Source organism: Plutella xylostella, chromosome 23 (assembly GCF_932276165.1).
Source record: "Plutella xylostella chromosome 23, ilPluXylo3.1, whole genome shotgun sequence".
NCBI classification, from domain to species: domain Eukaryota; kingdom Metazoa; phylum Arthropoda; class Insecta; order Lepidoptera; family Plutellidae; genus Plutella; species Plutella xylostella.
The window spans coordinates 130,427-149,410 of record NC_064003.1 but is presented as its reverse complement, the minus strand read 5'-3'; the positions used below and the strand labels follow the sequence as shown (position 1 = coordinate 149,410).

Below are 18,984 nucleotides of genomic sequence, written 5' to 3'. Positions count from 1 at the left end.
TATTTCTTTTGGTGAGACTTCTTTTGTTTCGATTTGCAGGAGTTTTATTTGATTTACATTTTGGCGTTGAACTGTAAGATGACTGTTGCGTTGTTAATTTAACGAGTAAATCAAGTTTTTTATTCATTTCAGTTATCTGCAGCTTTAACTGTAAGTTTTCATTGTTCAGGTTACCAATTTCTTCATGAGCGCTTTCTAACTCCTTTTGCACCGCAGACAGTTTATCTTTAAGTTCACAATAACCTGACGTGTTTAGGTATCCTGTAGCAGGCAAACTTTTGATGGTTGCATCAAGGAGAGAGGAACTTTCATCCAGATTCATAATGGAAATGTCATCCATTGATGTGGACTTCTGAGACTTAGTACGTCTAGTAATATTATCCATTATTTTTTATATTTAAATATATTTCCTTCCTTTTTTTACTATACTAAATCTCTACCGAAAGACTCTACCAGTCGTTTGTGTCTTTCTCTACAATCACGAAGGCTCTACCAGTCTTCGGAGTTGGGCTCTACAATTCGCCTCTATATTTTTATACCGCCCTCTGGTGGACACTAGCCGAACCTTTTAGTGTTGGATCTATTAACTTATTACCAATCAATAGACGTGCAGCTACTCCTCCACAGATGGCGCTGTTGCTAGTTTAGGTGAAAATAATGACTTGGAATTTTTTGTAGCAATTTTTTAGGTTATTATTTTGTACACCACATAAATGTAGGTTGAAATATACATTTAACACTGTTTCACTGTGACTGTAATTTTATACTGTATGTGTTTAGCACTTACATATTAATTTTTATCCATAGTTAAATCCGTAGCCGACACTTTCACTTTCAGTTTATGTTTGTTAATTCTGTTTCTACAGTGAATCACGCTGAGTTGACTCCATAATATGATGACCTGTAGAACTGTATGTATCCACTCGTTCACTTCGTAGATGATTTTAGCACTTATTTATATTTTATTCTTTAAATTCAAATTACACAACAGAAAACAGCTGTTGACGCAATGGTGGCGCCACCTGTCTGCATTTACATTAACTGATACAAAAGGTAGAGTCGCAAAAACCAGACAAGATATACTTAGAATTGCAACAGACTTCTACCGAAATCTCTATGCCAGCAAAGAAGAGTCAATTGTAGAGAAAATCCAAAGCACTGAAGATCAAGATGAATTGCCATATATTCTCAAATCTGAAATTAGGTTTGCTATTGAAAATCTAAAGAGCAAAAAAGCAACGGGGAAAGACTCAATAACAAATGAAATACTGAAATGCTACGCAGACGTACTTATAGATCCAATTCAAAACATATTTAACTCTATCCTGAAAAATAATGTCTTACCAAAACAATGGCATACATCAATAATAAAACTATTACATAAAAAGGGCTGCCAAAAGGATGTCAACAATTATAGACCTATCACATTATCTTGCTGTCTGTATAAACTATTCATGACCATACTCAAGAACAGGCTCTACAAAACCATTGATGAGAGTCAACCAGTCGACCAAGCCGGATTTCGACGAGGCTTTTCAACTACAGACCATCTGCATTCTTTGAACATGATCATTGAGAAATATACAGAATACAACAAAAGTCTCTACATATGCTTCATTGACTTCACAAAGGCGTTCGACAGTATAAGTCAGAATTTTTTAATGAAAGCACTCCTAAAACAAGGAGTTAGTGCAAAATATGTAAGCATACTCATGGAAGTTTACAAGAGAAGCACAGCACTAATAAAACTAGAGTCGGAAGGTCCTATGTTCCCAATTGACAACATTTCAAATAAAATGCTCACCGATTTTATTTTATTTTCGACGAGATATCACAAATTTAGATGACCCGTATTTTTTTTATTTCTTAATATTTCTATGTTTTAATATATTTTTTTGATTTCAAAGTTCAAAATATTTTTAGTATGAGTGACGTCACGTCGAGGCTTGGGATAAAAATATTTTCGTTGCCTGCCTAACCTAAAAAAAAAAAGTTGGATGACATTAACTTGACATGAACAAGGACCAATCAGCTTCAACTTCAACTTTATTTTGTGGCAAGGACCAATCACGTACTTCCGTCATTGACAAGGACACATAAAAGTGACAGACATTTGAGTGATGTTTGTCATTGTCATTGTCAAAGTGACATAACATGTTTTTTTGTTGTTTATGTTTTAGAAGTAAAAGCCCGTTTAATTATTATGCCACATCGTGGTGTCACGAATGATAATTTAGATTTTTATGTTTTTCTCTGAAATAAATCAAAAGAAAAATCGGAAACTTTTTTTTTTGTGAATATTAGAGCCATATCTCTAAATGGTTTTCGAATTTCAACTGTATAAAATTTTGAAATGTTGTCAATTCAGAGAGGAGTAAAACAGGGAGATCCTTTTTTATTTATTTTATTTTTATTTAACTCTTTATTGTACAAATATTACAAATAAAAGTACAAAGGGTGGACTTAACGCTAAAAGCATTTTCTGCCAGTCAACCCGCAGGAGTCAACCCCCCACTTTTGTTTGGAGCATTACTTGAGGAAGCGTTTAGATCCGTCGATTGGGGCTCAAAAGGAATATCAATAAATGGGTATAAATTGACAGCCTTAAGATTTGCGGATGATATTGTCTTCTTTTCTGAGAATGCGAGTGAACTGCAAGAAATAATTGCAGACTTCCAAGCCGCTATAGAGTCTACAGGCCTCCAACTCAATGAAAGTAAAACGAAAATAATGACGAACAGCACGAGACAACCTATACGAGTAAAAGGAATAGAACTAGAATATGTGAATGATTACGTATATTTAGGGCAGATGATGTCATTCATTAAAAGACTGGATAAAGAAGTGGAAAGAAGAGTAAATATTGGCTGGAAAAAATATTGGGCTCTTAAGCATATATTTAAGTCTGATCTCCACATTTCCATTAAAAGGAAATTGTTTAACGCTTGTATTCTACCAGCAATGACGTATGGCGCTCAAACATGGGCACCCACAGAAAGACACAAAACTAAATTATCAGTCAATCAACGAGCAATGGAGCGCAGTATGTTGAACGTAAGAAAATCAGATAGATTACGGAACGAGGAAGTAAGAAAACGCACAAGAGTAACAGACGTCATCACCACAATAAGAAAATTGAAGTGGCAATGGGCTGGACACATAATGAGAACTAACGACAACAGATGGACACGTCTCACAACTGAATGGACACCTAGAGATGGACAGCGCAAGGTCGGCAGGCCGCTGATGCGATGGACTGATGAGTTAAGGAAGTTCAACTCATTATGGTGGAGACTAGCCCCAAACAGGAACTTGTGGAACTGGATGTCAAAAGACTTCATTGCTCAAAATTAGTAACAGAGAACAGAAACGGTATCTCTAGCTCCAACACATCACCCAGTCAAGTCTGGTCAGCACGGGTGATTAGACCAAACCTCACTGATAGATTCAGTGAGAGGCCTACCATGTCCTATAAAGGACTTAAGGGGATCCCTAAAGCTAAAATGCTAAAGTCGGCTTGATATACTTGATTAGATTGGAAAAACGGTGGCTTCTATCACATTGATAAAAATATATTTTGTAGCAGAGGGTATACTGAACATGTTAGTTGCTTATAAATTGGTGCAGGATTATAATAAGTATGTTAAAAAATATTGCAAACACACCATGTCTTTTGCCATTTTTTGACTTATTATGAAAAAACCCTCGAAATCAGAGGGCCCATTTTCATGGAATCTTATATGTATGTGTAGGTAATTAAATTCTTAACAAAGTTACCTTAAAGAGTTGGATTTAATGGACCAGAAGTCAACTTTTTTTGCAAAAAACTAATAAATTCCGGTTTAAAAATGATGACACCGTGACAGATTTCAGATTTCTTCAGTCGTCGCCCTGGTGGCGGCCTGTTAGGAGCGATACCCACGCCATTTTATTTTTAATCAAATATTTCACAAAAACTGATTAAATCAACAAATGATGACTGCAAATATTATAATACATATGCATTTGCTATGGAAAGTTAATTTTCTAATCATTTTAGATGCAGAAAAGCCGAAAATTCTTATAAAACATTTCGCCTTTTCGATTTGTTTACATTTTTTACTATAGAGTTACAGATGCATAGATAAAGGTAAACATTGCACATAATGACACTTATTAGATTCTCCGAATAAGAACTATACGGTCAATGCAGTATGCCAAAGCGCGAGCCTGTTTATATTCTGAGGTGTAATTTATTTTATTTTAACGGTTGTGTATGGTAGGTAAGCTACACAATATACAGGGTGTTGAAAAGTAAGTTCATAATTTGTTTTATTTGAAACCAAAACCGTAGTTAATTAAAAATATATATATTTTAAGATGTGGTAGTCTGTACACTACAGGTTGTTAAAAATAAGTAAGTATTTTTAAAAATTGAAGATCTAAAATTTACATAATTTTTTAAATCTATTTAACAAGCTTTGCAAAAAAGCGGTTAAGTGCGACTGTATCTCGCCATGAAAAAAATGAAATGTTTACTGTAGCTATGAATTTTATGCGTTACAAGTGGAATAAAATACCGCATAATATTATGTACAACTATGTAAGAGCCTAGTTTAAAAAAAAAAACTCATAAGAAAATATTAAATACACAGGTTTTTTAACCCCTGAAGGAAATAGAGGGGTGTTATAAGTTTAAAGTAAGGGCTGAATTTTTTTTTTAAATTAGGGTGATAGGTAATGTATATTTTTAATGATTTTTTCAAATAGATAAATGTTATACCATTTTTAAATTGCCATAAAATTACCTATAGTTATAGTTATAGAAAAGGGCAGGGCTACCAGTGCCCATTCGCCACTGCAACCTAAAAGATCTATAAATTATGACTCCCCATGCCGAATCTCACTCTACAGGCCCAGGTCTTTTATAAACCTGATATTACCTGTACAGGATGTTGCAAAAAGGGTATACTGTGCCGAAAGGGTTTGACTCAGGGGTTATTCTGAACAACTTTTGTTCTCCAAGTTTTGGAAATTCTCGAAAAATAAATTCGGTCTCTATAGTAAAAAGTCACGTGATCGAATAAGTGTCTATGTAAAAGGTTTTGTTACGTGAATTTTCAAAATTGTAGAAGAAAAGTGGATCAGAATGGCACCTAAATCCACTTTTGGCTAAGCTTTATACCCTTTTTTCAATACCTTGTATAAAATATCGTCAGCGTCACCTTAGATCGTAATCATCGTAACTCCTCGTGACCAAATTTTAGAGGAGACAAAAATACTGTTTTATTTGTAGTTCTAGTTGGCATACTACCCACCTAAAGTTTTTTTTAACTAGCCTAAAAATTATTTGTTTAGACAGTCTATCTTCCTGTTCAACCGCAGCCTGAGTGCCAGTGACTCAATGACTGAAAGGAGGCCATTAGTGCTCCTAAATAAATAAAGCAGGCCTGTAGATTATCTTTCAGTGTACCGACACATCTGATTGCTGTAAGAGCCTGATAAGCTCTTCGAACGAGTCATACCTCTGTGGTGGTACGGTTTCGACCTTTCGGACAGTCAGTTTGGCATCCGAAATGCGGATTCGAATAGTGGGTACAATACTTTGCGTTCGTTCACTGTCGGAGCAGGATAAGAACCACGGGCGAGTTGTTGCGCTGGCTGTTTGCTTAAAAATAGTAACCGCGTTCAACTCTATCCCCTAGAGGGCGAACCTTTAGGGCGGCTCTTGTATACCATCACTTGTCTTCTTATCTGCAGAAAATTGACAGAGGTCATACGTGTCTAACAAGTACATTAAGGATGCGAAAAGAGAGGGTTTGTTTTCACTGAAGAAGTTCAGTTGCGGAGTTCCACAGCGGTAGGTCTTGGACCCCTCTGCTGTGGAACTTGGCATACAACGCGGTCCTGCAAATCAAGCTCGCAAACGGCGTTAGCACAGTGCATTTTTCTAATGTCACACAGGTCGTGAGGTAGGCTGAGAGCCTCCTTCGGGGATGACATCCCAATGATTCATTACGAAAAAATTGCTGCAGCTGTGCTCGCCATGCAGTGCATGGGCTACTTCCGAATCTGGGGGGCTGTTGCAAAGGAGTCCGTTGCCTCTATACGGTACGGGTTCCGTGCGATCTATGATCCTTCCGGGAGCACCTGTCTTGTCAAGTCGAAGAGAATGGCTCGTATTCGACGCAACCTGCAGTACTGGTGGGATTGGTTGGAGGACAGGACAGCAAGAAGCTGCAGCAGCTGTCATGCTGTGATTCGACGCATAGATGCAAAAAAAGTTGAAAGTAACTTCATGTTAATAAAATATTAGATCTTAATTTAACAACATAACATTGCAAAAAAAAATTAACATTGTTGAGTATGTTATTGTAATTTACTAAAGTAGTAATAAAAACAAAGGCTTATTGCATAGTTTTCGTTCACGTTCGCCTACATCGCACGTTGTATATGAGAATAAAGGGTATAATTACTAAGTTTTCTTGTTTAAAAATCACGGTTTGGGGTTTAGAGGAAAACAAATGGTAAAATGCGGAATACTGTTTTTTTTTTCGAATAAAGAGGAAAACATGTGAATTCAAAAAACGTTTCTATTGACACCAAAGAGTACTTTTCGCCGAGAAAAGTGGAGTTACAATGTTTGCGATCTAAAGTGATGATAGAACTAGAACTTATTTTTTCAGTTCACCTGCTGTTGAGTGAAATCGTAATTAGGTAAATGACTCCTTGACATGAAAATAACTTTTTTTTTATAATCGTTATAACAAAACCGTTTTTTTTAATACAGCAATATTTGTAGGTGTACTTACAGTGAGCAAAAGAGCGCAGCAAGGTGTAAATTTTTTGGTTTTTAAGAAACAAAAATATTATTTCTATCATATCCCAAATACACATAAGTACTTAAAAAAAAAAATACACACTCTCGCCTTGTACTAATGTACTCCCTTGCGGGGGTACTTACATGTTATTATTTTTCTGGTGACCTCCCCATATCCCTTTGCCAGCTACGTAACCTTTTGTGACACCCTGTATATGCAGAGTTCTGCAAACTACTGTTCTGCTTTTGAAACACCAAAAAAAAACAGGTCGTCTAACTAAAAGGTCACGTGACCAAAAAAAAATTATATGAAGAAGCGTTTTTTTCATGAATATAAAAAATTACGTAGGATAAAAGTTTTTCAGAGTGACCCCTGAGTAACGCCCTTTCGGCTAACTATACTTTTTTTATTACACGGGGGCAGAGTTTAATACAACACCCTGAACTATTAAACTCTGATAATATTTTCGCGATTTTTTTACATTCTGATTTCATTTCCTGGCTTAGAAATAACATCAATAACATGCTGCACACGTAGGTTTCGGCATAGTATTAAACCCTTTTTGCAACAACCTGTATAAATATCGGCACGGGTACGACTTTATATATAATTAATTATTAAATATTAAAAATACTTTCAAATAAAAATAAATATTTTCGTATCACAAAACAATATTACTTACTTAGTATATTTTTAACAAAGTGGCATGTCTTCACTTTTATGTTTTCGAGTACTATGTTAAAATTTCATGTCATTGTCCGTAGAACGCCCCGCATACCTCAACCCCCCCTCACTAGATTTGACAGATTCTGATTTTCTTCCAGCTTTAGTGACAGCCTTAAATGAATGTGACATAATTTTTAAGTGAATATAAATTAATGATATTATTGTGTTAAGTATTGTTTGAGTTGCATAATATTTAATGGTAAATTTTCATTGATTTAATTAGATATTAATAGAATGTAAAGTACTTAATTGAATTATACAACCACGACATATTTTATATTTGATACTTTGCATGATAGTGTAAATAATTTTTTATTATTATTAATGTAAATGTAATGTATTAATGTACTCAATTTATTTAAACTGTTAATTTGTATTGAATAATTTGTTTGCATTGTCAATATTTGCATGATTATGATTAATTGTTTGGCAATAATTCTTTAAACTAATGTCAATGCATGTAAAACTTATGATTGAATAAAGGCTTTATTATTATTATTATTATTATAAATGTCGATTTAGCTGTAACGAATGTAGACCTCAAGTTAGAACAACATCATTCTTTTAACAACATTCATTTTTGCATATCTGTCTACTTCACGTACAGAAAATAGGGTGCACAATTGCATATGCTAAAATTGATGAGGCCAAGTCAAATTAAAAGTTACTGCTGCAGCGCCTCTTGCACGTAATTTCATTTTACTAATCAGTGGCACTGCTTTGAGAGTTTGGTTACGGGACTACACTATTGCTAAAAGAAGCACTCGAATGCCAATCATGCTCGAGTGTGTAACGTGATGATATAAAAATTACTTTGTTACACAGATGGGAGTCTGATCCCTTGTTTCTGATGAGTGTGAAACGTGAAAAGATAAAAATGACCTTGTTACACAGATCTAACGCCATGTTTCTGACGAGTGTGAAACGTGATAACATAAACATTACCTTCTCACACAGAAGCGAGTCGGACGGCATGCTACTGGCGTTGTACAGCGCGGCGCACCTCAACCGCAACCTGATGTCGACACTAGCGCACGCGCCCGCCGCCTCCGCGCCGCCCTCGCCGCCCGACACGCTGCAGACGCACCAGGTCAGTGGATGGGACAAAAAATCGGACAGTGGGGTGGACTCGTGGACAGTAGCCGCTCGCGCCGTTGGACACGCTGCAGACGCACCAGGTCAGTAGTTGGGACAGTGGACATGACAGTGGTGTGGACAGTAGCCACCTAACTGCCAAACACACTATGTCAGTAGACGGGACAGTAGCTGCCCAAATCGAGAACGGACGATAATAATTACATCAAAATAAAATATTTAACCACTAATATAACCAAGTATTCTAGGCCTAAAACGTCATCTGATGTATTGCAGAGTCCGCCGAACATGGCGCAGATCCAGGCGCTGGACAGCGACCAGCCCAGCAACCTGCTCGTCACCTTCTTCCAGTACTGGTGAGCACTCCACATTGTATTGTGACCTTAAAATCAAATGAATAAAGTCTTATTGAAGTTAAAGGTCGTCAGTCGGATCAGTCAGGATAGTCGTATAAGTATCGGTGTTCCTCAAGGTTCAATTTTAGGACCATCTTTATTTCTGGTTTACAATTTACCATAAATAGTAATACTGCTGTACGTACTTTTCATGGGTGTCAGTAGTATACATATATAATTACGAGTATTATAAATTACGTTAGCAGTCTTTAGATCTCTTGGTAAGCTTCATTTTGCTGCCCCATATTTGTGTATACGCCAATAGGGGCGACTTGCACCAACATCCTAAATCTAGGTTTAGTGTCTTATCTCGATTTAAGAAACGTCAATCCATGGCTTAAATTTAAGACTAAATCTAGATTTAAGATTTTGGTGCAAGTCGCCCTAGGATTTCTAAACATTGGCGTCGTTTACTAGCTAACATGCTGTACACTTGCAGTTCGATAGTGATGGCGGACACGCGCTCGGAGGCGGCGGCGCAGGCGTGCACGCTCTGCTTCATCACGCTCACCTGCATCGCGGAGGAGCAGTTCGCCAACGCCATCATGCACGACCAGAACCTCACATTTAAGGTATGATAGCTGAACAATTATTGTTATTTTGATAAAATATAGAAAGATTTATTTGACTTACTGACTGCCTACAACAAAAAATATAGGAAACGATACAAAACAAAGTAGGTATAACCTAGAGTTTGCTGTCGAGAGCCTCAAAAAAGCACCAGCTCAGCATGTGCTGGATAAGGCCACAGCGCTGGTTTATTATTGTCGATGTACTTACGGTACAGCTGATACATCACTCGAGAAGTCTCCTTTCTTGCAATCCCTGCCCCAGTTACTTAGATTAGATTATAGGTATTGTAAGGACCCTGCGCATCTATCAACTAATTGGTATTTGTGTCTTTCTAGGTCCAATTATATAGACTGCCAATGCGACACAGGAAAATAGTACCGGAGGAGCCGCCGTCACAGCCGCTCGCATCCACACTCATAGGTACTTTACTTTAATGCTATATACATAAATTTATGATACAAATGCTTTTTGTAGTTTTCACTATCTAACACGACACGAACATTCAAACTCTTTAAAATGATTCCGCAATTTAAAAACTGAATTTTCTGTAGTTTCAAAAGTGCTGCCATCCAGTAGTTGTCTTTGCAACGTTAAAGCTCTTGAGTAGCCTAGAAAACTTTACCACGTCTATCTTTACTTCCTCCCACTAATAACCATCCTGTCCCAATTCCAGACCTCCTAGTCGAGTTCATGATGTGCCACTTACTCAAGAAGTTCCCCGGTGAGCTGTATTCCCTCTGCATCGGAGTATTACTTCGACTCCTCAGCTACCAGAAGCGGTGTCGAGTGAGACTGGCGCGCGACTGGCGCCCTCTGTGGGCCGCCCTTATAGCGTTGTTGAAGTTCCTAGTAGCCAATGAGAGCACGCTGCTGAGGAGACACGATATCTTTGTTATGGCGCAGCAGGTATGTTTGTGTTGGTTACTCATTGCACTAATGTTATAACGGGTCATCATCAGCCTATAGCAGTCCACTGCTGGACTTAGGCCTCTCCAAAACCACGCCACTGGATGCGATCTATAGCTTTCCGCATCCAATCATAACCAGCCACCATTCGCAAGTCGTCACCCCATCTAGCCGGAGAGCGTCCCACACTACGTTTGCCTAGTCGCGGCCTCCACTCCAAAACACGTTTACCCAATCGATTATCGGTTCTTCGACAGATGTGACCAGCCCACTGCCATTTAAGCTGACTAACTTGTTAAGCTATGTCTGTGTCAAAGTCAAAGTCAAAGTCAAAGTCAAAATTTTTTATTCATCGTACAAATATAAAATTTTCTGATGAACGTCAATTTTTACAAATTACTCTCCGTTCGGATAAGGGGGGGCTCTTTCTGTCTAAGGAGAAGAACGGAGGCAAGAAACTCCTGAGCCATCTTTTCAAAAAAAGACTTAAAACTAGTTGGTATACAATACATATAAGCTTAATAATAATTATTATAATAATATGAGCAGAGCTAACTACTTATCACAGCCATGCATTAACGTCCTCTAAGTAATCATCAATTTTATAATAAGCTTTTTTACTGAGTTTCTCTTTAATGTAACACTTAAACTTATTCTCTGGCATTTGAGCAACTTCTGCTGGAAGCTTATTATAAAATCTAATACAGTACCCTAAAAACGATTTATTAACTTTCGCCAGACGCATCGCTGGAAAAGCCAGCTTATGCTTGTTCCTGGTATTAATGTCATGATTACTGCCAATTGTATCAAAAGTTGAAATATTCTTTCGTACATACATTAAATTGGAAAAAATGAACTGACATGGAACTGTAAGGATGTTAATTTCTTTAAATAGTTCTCTCAATGAATCCCTGGAACCAAGTTTGTATATAGAGCGGATGGCTCTTTTCTGTAATACAAATATAGTCTCAATATCAGCGGCTCTACCCCAAAGCAAAATGCCATACGACAATAAGCTGTGGAAATAACTAAAGTAAACTAATCTGGCGGTTTCAACGTCGGTCAGTTGTCTAATTTTCCGTACAGCAAAAGCTGCCGAGCTCAACCTTCCAGCCAATTTGGCAATGTGAGGTCCCCATTGTAACTTTGAATCTATAGTCATACCAAGAAAGACAGTATCATTAACTAGGTCCAATTTATTCCCATCTAGAATAATGTTAGTATCGCATTGTCTAACATTCGGCAGTGTAAATTTAATACATTTCGTTTTCTTAGAATTCAATAAAAGATTATTTACGGTAAACCAATCGTGTATGTCAGATAGAATAGAATTAATTTCATAAAAAATATTTTCACTTCTTTTAACTTTAAAAAGCAAAGAAGTATCGTCAGCAAATAAAACTATATTAGTCAATTTTTCAACCATAAAAGGCAAGTCATTAATATAAATGAGGAATAAAAATGGTCCTAGAATAGATCCTTGAGGGACGCCTATCTTTACATGAGCCCCCTTTGATTTAGTATTATTAATATCGACCCTTTGTTGCCTCTTGTCTAAATATGAAGCAATCAAATCTAAAGCCTTTCCTCCTATTCCATAGTATCTCAGTTTCCAAATTAAAGTCTGATGGTCTACACAATCAAACGCCTTCGACAGATCGCAGAAGACTCCAATAGCATCGTGATGGTCTTCCCAGGCGTCAAATATGTGCTTAATTAACGCAGTACCGGCATCGGTTGTTGATTTGCCTTTTGTAAAACCATACTGCTGGCTATGAAACAATCGAGCTTCATTGAAATGCAAAAGCATCTGATTGAGTATGATCCTCTCAAATATTTTACTCAAAACTGGAAGAACCGAGACAGGCCTGAAATTTGCAGGGTCCTCCATATCCCCACTCTTGAACAGAGGTATAATTTTACTCAATTTCATAAGATCTGGGAACACACCTTCAGCGATACATTTATTAAAAATGTTAGCCAAAATTGGGGCGATTTTATTAATAATAGAAAGAACAAATTTAACTGACATTCCCCACAAGTCTTCAGTTTTCTTCATATTTAAGGACTTAAATGTTTTTATAATAGTTAATGTATTTATATATCTGAATTTAAATTCCTTATCGGTTGAAGGTGCGTTCTCCTTCATCAGGGTTTCAGCTAATGTAGCTGAAGAATCTAGGTTGCAAGTAGTCTCTAAAGGAATGTTCGTAAAAAACTCTTCAAAGACTCTCGCCACCTCGTCATTTGATGTTATTATGTCATTGCCTACCTTTAAAGATAAATTAGTCTCGCGTGTTCGATTCTTCCCCGTTTCGTTATTAATAATATTCCAAATGGCCTTAGATTTGTTAGCCGAGTCTTTAATCTTGTTATTAATAAAAATTGTCTTCGCACAGTGACAGACACATTTGTACATTTTGCTATATTTCTTCACATAAGATTGAAAGTCAGGGCGGAGTATGAATGTTTTCATCTCATACAGATCATATAATGTCGCCCTGCTTTTGCGAATACCATCTGTAGCCCAGTCACAAAATTTAATTTTATTGTCTATCAAAACTTCCTTCGTTTCAAAATTACTCTCAAACTCATCAGCTATTATCTTAAATAAGTTAGTATACATCTCATTAGAATTGCAATCTACTTTAACCTTCGGAAGTTTTTCGTCTAGTTTCTTCAAGTAATTGTCAATTTTCTTTGTAGTAATCGGTCTGCATCTCACCTTAGTTTTATTTGTCTTGTCAGTGTTTACTAAGGTAATGGTCTGCCCACTGTGGTCTGACCTCAGACAATTTATCACACTACTGTCTTTAAACTCACAGTTACAGAATATGTTATCTAGACAAGTGGCCGACGTGGATGTAATCCTAGTTGGTTCCAGAAAGACATTAAAAAGATTAAATGATTTAAAAAGTAACAGTAATTTCGACCTATTAGGAGAGTCACCTAATAGGTCAACATTAAAGTCACCACACACTATTACTTCCTTTTTACTATTGGAAGCTAACCTTAGAACATCCTCCATGACAGTCTCAAAGGTAATGAAATCACCAGTAGGTGGCCTGTAGGTACATACTATTACATACTTGTTTAGCTCTGCACATGAAATTTCTATATGGTGTTTAACAGAAAGAGCTACTATGTCCTTTCGTTCTTTACATTTACAATTTTCTTTAAGAAATATAAGTGACCCGCCATGCTCGTTGCACTTTCTGTTAAAACAGCTTATAAGTTTGTAATTTTTCAATTGGAACATCATTTTATTCTCGTCTAACCAATGTTCTGTGATACAAAAACAATCAATGTTAAATTTTTCCGAAAATAGTTCTATTTCTAACAATTTAGAAGAAAGACTCTGAATATTCTGATGTACCACTTTAAATTCATTCTTAAATGTCTTGTCCTTTAATAGTTTTGAGCCGAGAGAGCAGTGAACTGAATCAATCTTTATATCAACGCTATGATGCTCTCCCGTTGTCTGAGAATCTAATTTAAATCTACTGTACTATTACTATTATCAGTATTACTACTGACGATGTCAATAGGGACACAAGTTTTCTTCGTTATAATGCTTATAACTGAGTTAATAAGATGAGCTACTTCTGTAGCTAGACGTCGTTTCTGATTTGAGGACAAAAATAAACTGTCCCAAGTCAACTTAAAATTATCTACGTATAAATTAGTATCAAAGAAATTGATACAATCAGATTTACAACATGCATTGTACATTGTTTTATTTAGGCTACATGTCATATAATTGCATTTGTCAGGCAGTGTGCATGAGTAAGGAAACTGGGTGACTTTAGTCCTCTGTCGGATTACTTCGTTGCGGATGCGATCTTTCAGAGAGACTTCAAGCATAACTCGCTGAGACCTTCAGTTTGTGAACCAGTCCCACTGCTTACAGTCCACGTTTATAATGGGTGATATGGACGAAAGATGAAATGTATGTACAGTGCTCCAAAATTGATAATGCGCATAGAAATCTTTGACAGATCGGTTGTTTTCGATTATGTGACACATGATATTGACTCCTATTTCTTTCGAACAAGGTGCAAAATGCAAGTGTTGTTTTTAAGGCTCTTACGATTTAATGATTCGGGTGTGAAGATCTGCATGTGCATTATTAATTTTGGACAAGTGTACATCTATACCTACCTTCGCAGGTGGTGAACATCTTCAACCTGTTCATCACGTTCGGCGACTCGTTCCTGCCGGAGCCGGCGTCGTACGACCAGCTGTACTACGAGCTCATCCGCGTGCACGCCGCCTTCGACAACCTCTTCTACATGGGTATACTCTAAATTAAATTATAAATAGCCATTTATTTCCGGTCAATTATAGGTACCCATCCTAATCCTTACTCCTTACCTACTAATATTATGAATGCGAAAGTAACTGTGTCTGTCTGTCTGTTACTCTTTCACGCCAAAAGTACTGAACGGATTTGAATGAAATTTGGTATACATATGGTCTAGACCCTGAGAAAGAACCTACGCTACTTTTATCTTTTTTATATTTTTTTAAGGCGAAGCGAAACTCGCGGAACAGCTAGTGTTCAATAATCCTACTAGTCCTTCCTACTAATATTAGGCGCGAATTAAACAGAAAAGGCATAAGGCGAAGGCGCGGCGACGCCGCTTGAGTATACTTAACAACGTGCCACTTAAGGAGTCTACACACCAAACCCGCCGACCCGCCGACACAGCCCGGCGGCTTGGTGTCGGCGACTTTGTTTCAAGAATCATGTCGGCGACTCGTACCCGCGCGTGCAAGTCGGCGGCATGGCCGGCGACTTGCGTACGCGCACGCTCAGTTGCCCGCCGACGCGTGTTTTGAAACTATACAAGGCCAGAACGCAGAGGTTGGGACTGCTCGCGTATATTTTCAAATTAAAATGATGTCATGATTTACTTGAAAGTATACAAGGCCATTACGCACTAATCGCGTATATTTTCAAGTAAGTTGGGCCAAAATTATGGCTTGAAAATATACTGCAGCAGTTACCACTGCGTACTAATCGTGTATATTTTCAAGTGCCCAACGACAATGCGAGCACTTGAAACTATACGTGATTAGTTACCAGGTAGTTATATTGAATTGTTACTCTCTCTTTCTTTCGTGCGAAATAGTAATAAGTCCATTGCTTTCTAAACATTGCATAATCACTTGGCATTGTTTTCGTAACGTGTTTTTTTTGTTTACATCGTACAGTTAAAAAGTAAATTGATTTAAATTAAACTGTAGAACTGTTGTAAATACATAGAAAAAATTATCTCAGAAGAGGGTGTAGAACAATTCATAAAAGACAGTTACGGTGAATTCAAAACTTGATGAAAAATATGTCTGTGATAGATCTATAGGGTACTTAATACCTATTACACTCACGACCAATGAATAAGTCCAAGTAGCAAAAAGTCAACACCAAAAGACCCCAATTATTATTTTTTACATTTAATTTAGTATTTGATCAAAATTTACTTTTTTAGTTGGTTATAATAATATTTGGATGCGCTGTCAAATGTACTTTAATATTGCCGATGGCGTCATTAAGCTAGTCTTTTCCGTTCAGGATGTATCGTCACTGGAACTTTTTCATTGCTCGTGAGTGTAGTAGGTATTACACTTAATTCATATAAATAATAAGATATTAGTATTCTTACTTGCAAGTATGATGCTATAAATATCAATTTATCAATCAAATTAGAGCTTGTTCTTCTTTATTTATTAACATTCTATAGGTATGATAGGCATAACAAGTAAATTGTAGTCATGTACTACATGTACCGAAATAGTTAAGTGAATCAGAATCAGCATGTAGGTAATCTACATACGTGTAGGTATGTAACAAAATACGCTAATCAAGCAATGTGCGTAATAGCAATGTATATTTTCAAGAACGATTCAGTAAATCCCAACTTGAAAGTATACGCGATTAGTACGCACAAATCGTGTATATTTTCAAGTGAAATATTTATTTTTTTCACTTGAAACTATACAGTGCTAGTACACTATGGGTGCGTTCTGGCCTTGTATAGTTTCAAAACACGCCGACACTCCACGTTCGTACACACTGCAATCACTAACTAAAAAAGTTGTACTGATTTCTTGCCGCCGACTAACTCACCGACACAGCCCCATGACACATGTTGGCGGGTTGGCGGGTTTGGGTCGCCGACACCAAGCCGCCGGGCTGTGTCGGCGGGTCGGCGGGTTTGGTGTGTAGACTCCTTTACATACATTTTGTATTGAACGTTTTGAAGCGGAAAGATGACGTCGCCACGCCTTCGCCTTATGCCTTTTCTCTGTATTTCGCGCCTAATAAAGGCGAAAGTTTGTGAGTGTGTATGTTTGTTACTTCTTCACGACAAAATGGCTGAACCGATTTTAATGAAATTCGGTATGTAGTTAGCTGTTAGCTGAGACCCTCGATTAAAGCATAGTTACAAAGGCTGCTTTTTATCGCGGTATTCCCGCGGAAAAACATTTTAAGGCGAAGCGAAGCTCGCGAGAACAGCTAGTATTACATAAAACAAAATAGGTATACCTTCAACTATTGAGATAGGTAAAGCAAAACATACCTGTTGTGGCACTGAGAGATATTTGGAGGCTCTCTATGTCAAAATTATTTTTTCTTTCGACGGCACCGTAGTTTAGGCGGGGTAGTGAAGCTGCTTCCGAAGCTCGGGGAGGCGGAGTCGAATCCCGTCCAGGGCAAAAATTTGTGATGAGCATTTGTGTTTGCATTGTTTCTGTTTGTCGTTTATCTATGTAACATTCATCTATCTATGTATTTGTGTAGATATATCAGCTGTCCGACACCCATATCACAGGCTCTGCCGTGTGTGAGATGCCCCCACATATGTATTCTTTATTTCCCCCAGCCCTCCGCTACTCGACGGGTTCGGGCGCGCACAAGGCGGCGGCGCTGCGGCTGGCCAACTCGCTGGTGAACGTGCGAGCTATAGTGCAGCACTTCGCGCCCAAGATCGACGCCTGGCTCGCCGCGCAGAGCCTCAGCACGCCCACGGAGGACCAGGTACTAGGATTGATATTTTTTCTATTATAAATGCCAAATGGTGTGGCTAATGGGGTCGTCCTTGTCTTTTGTAGGGAAATGTGGGACAAAGAGGGCGCTTTGCTACGTCTTTTCCGTGAATGAAGTATAGTTGATTCAGAAGAAAGTGGGTTGTTGCATAAACGTTGTGCGTCAGAATGGCTGGTAGGAGATGGCGTTGGACTATGAGAGTTGATTAGGAAATTGCTGTATCATCATCAGATCCTGGAATCCCTAATCAGGGAAATAGGCTCGAAGAGTATATTTCCACTCGAACCGATCTCGGCTACTCCTACAACATAACATTAAATAATCGTCACATAGGATATATATTTAATTATACAAAAAAAAACCAGCCATTCAGCCGTTTGCTGGCTAAGCACCAGTATTTAATATGTAAGCGTTGCTCCCGACGACGACGCGGCCTAAAACGCTATGTTATTCTATTGTCAGATCCTGGAAGTGGTCCGCAAGAACTACGACAGCCTGATCCTGAAGCTGCAAGAAGGGCTAGAGTCGTACGAGCGCTACCACGCGGCGCCGCACCGGCCCGTGCTGGCGCGCCGCCGCGCCGCCGCCGCCGCCGCGCTCAGGCGACGCGTCGCCGACGACCTGTCGCACTACACTGCCACCAGCCAGTGACACACTAATGCAGCCGCAGCGCTGAGGCGACGCGTCGCCGACGACCTGTCGCACTACACTGCGACCAGCCAGTGACACACCAACGCCGCCGCAGCGCTGAGGCGACGCGTCGCCGACGACCTGTCGCACTACACTGCGACCAGCCAGTGACGACACTGTGTGACTACCAACACAATGCGTGAAGCTCTTGCAATGAGTAGCAGCCAGTGACATTTTATGACTACCATACCAACCCAATAAGTGAAGCTCTTGCATTGAGTAGCTGAAGTGGCTTCATATTATGAGGCTGAGGCGACGAGTGGCCGACGAGATGTCGCACTACACTGCCACCAGCCAGTGACACCAACACACACAGTGTCACTGCCACCAGCCAGTGACACACCAGCATACACAGTGTCACTGCGACCAGCCAGTGACACACCCACACACACAGTGTCACTGCGACCAGCCAGTGACACACCCACACACACAGTGTCACTGCGACCAGCCAGTGACACACTAACGCCGCCGCCGTAGCGCTCCGACGACGCGTCGCTGACGACCTGTCGCATTACACTGCCACCAGCCAGTGACACTGTGGGACTAGCAAGCCAATGAGTGAAGCTCTTGCAATGAGTAGCAGCCAATGACATTTTATGACTACCATACCAACCCAATAAGTGAAGCTCTTGCATTGAGTAGCTGAAGTGGCTTCATATTATGAGGCTGAGGCGACGAGTCGCTGACGACCTGTCGCACTACACTGCCACCAGCCAGTGACACTGTGAGACTAGCAAGCCAATGAGTG

At 38.7% G+C, this 18,984-nt stretch overlaps 1 protein-coding gene across 1 annotated transcript in view; it reads left to right on the top strand.

Moving 5' to 3' along the window:
- LOC105389316 (armadillo-like helical domain-containing protein 3) overlaps positions 1-18,219 on the top strand; it is a 30,825-nt gene extending 12,606 nt beyond the window's left edge. Inside the window, exons 6-13 of the mRNA XM_048629438.1 lie at positions 8,484-8,616; positions 8,898-8,977; positions 9,456-9,588; positions 9,925-10,009; positions 10,263-10,495; positions 14,665-14,791; positions 17,383-17,537; positions 18,009-18,219. Coding sequence (XP_048485395.1) covers positions 8,484-8,616; positions 8,898-8,977; positions 9,456-9,588; positions 9,925-10,009; positions 10,263-10,495; positions 14,665-14,791; positions 17,383-17,537; positions 18,009-18,197 — 1,135 coding nt within the window. The 3' untranslated portion in view covers positions 18,198-18,219. The remainder of the gene's footprint in view (positions 1-8,483; positions 8,617-8,897; positions 8,978-9,455; positions 9,589-9,924; positions 10,010-10,262; positions 10,496-14,664; positions 14,792-17,382; positions 17,538-18,008) is intronic.
- The last annotated feature ends 765 nt before the right edge of the window (positions 18,220-18,984 follow it).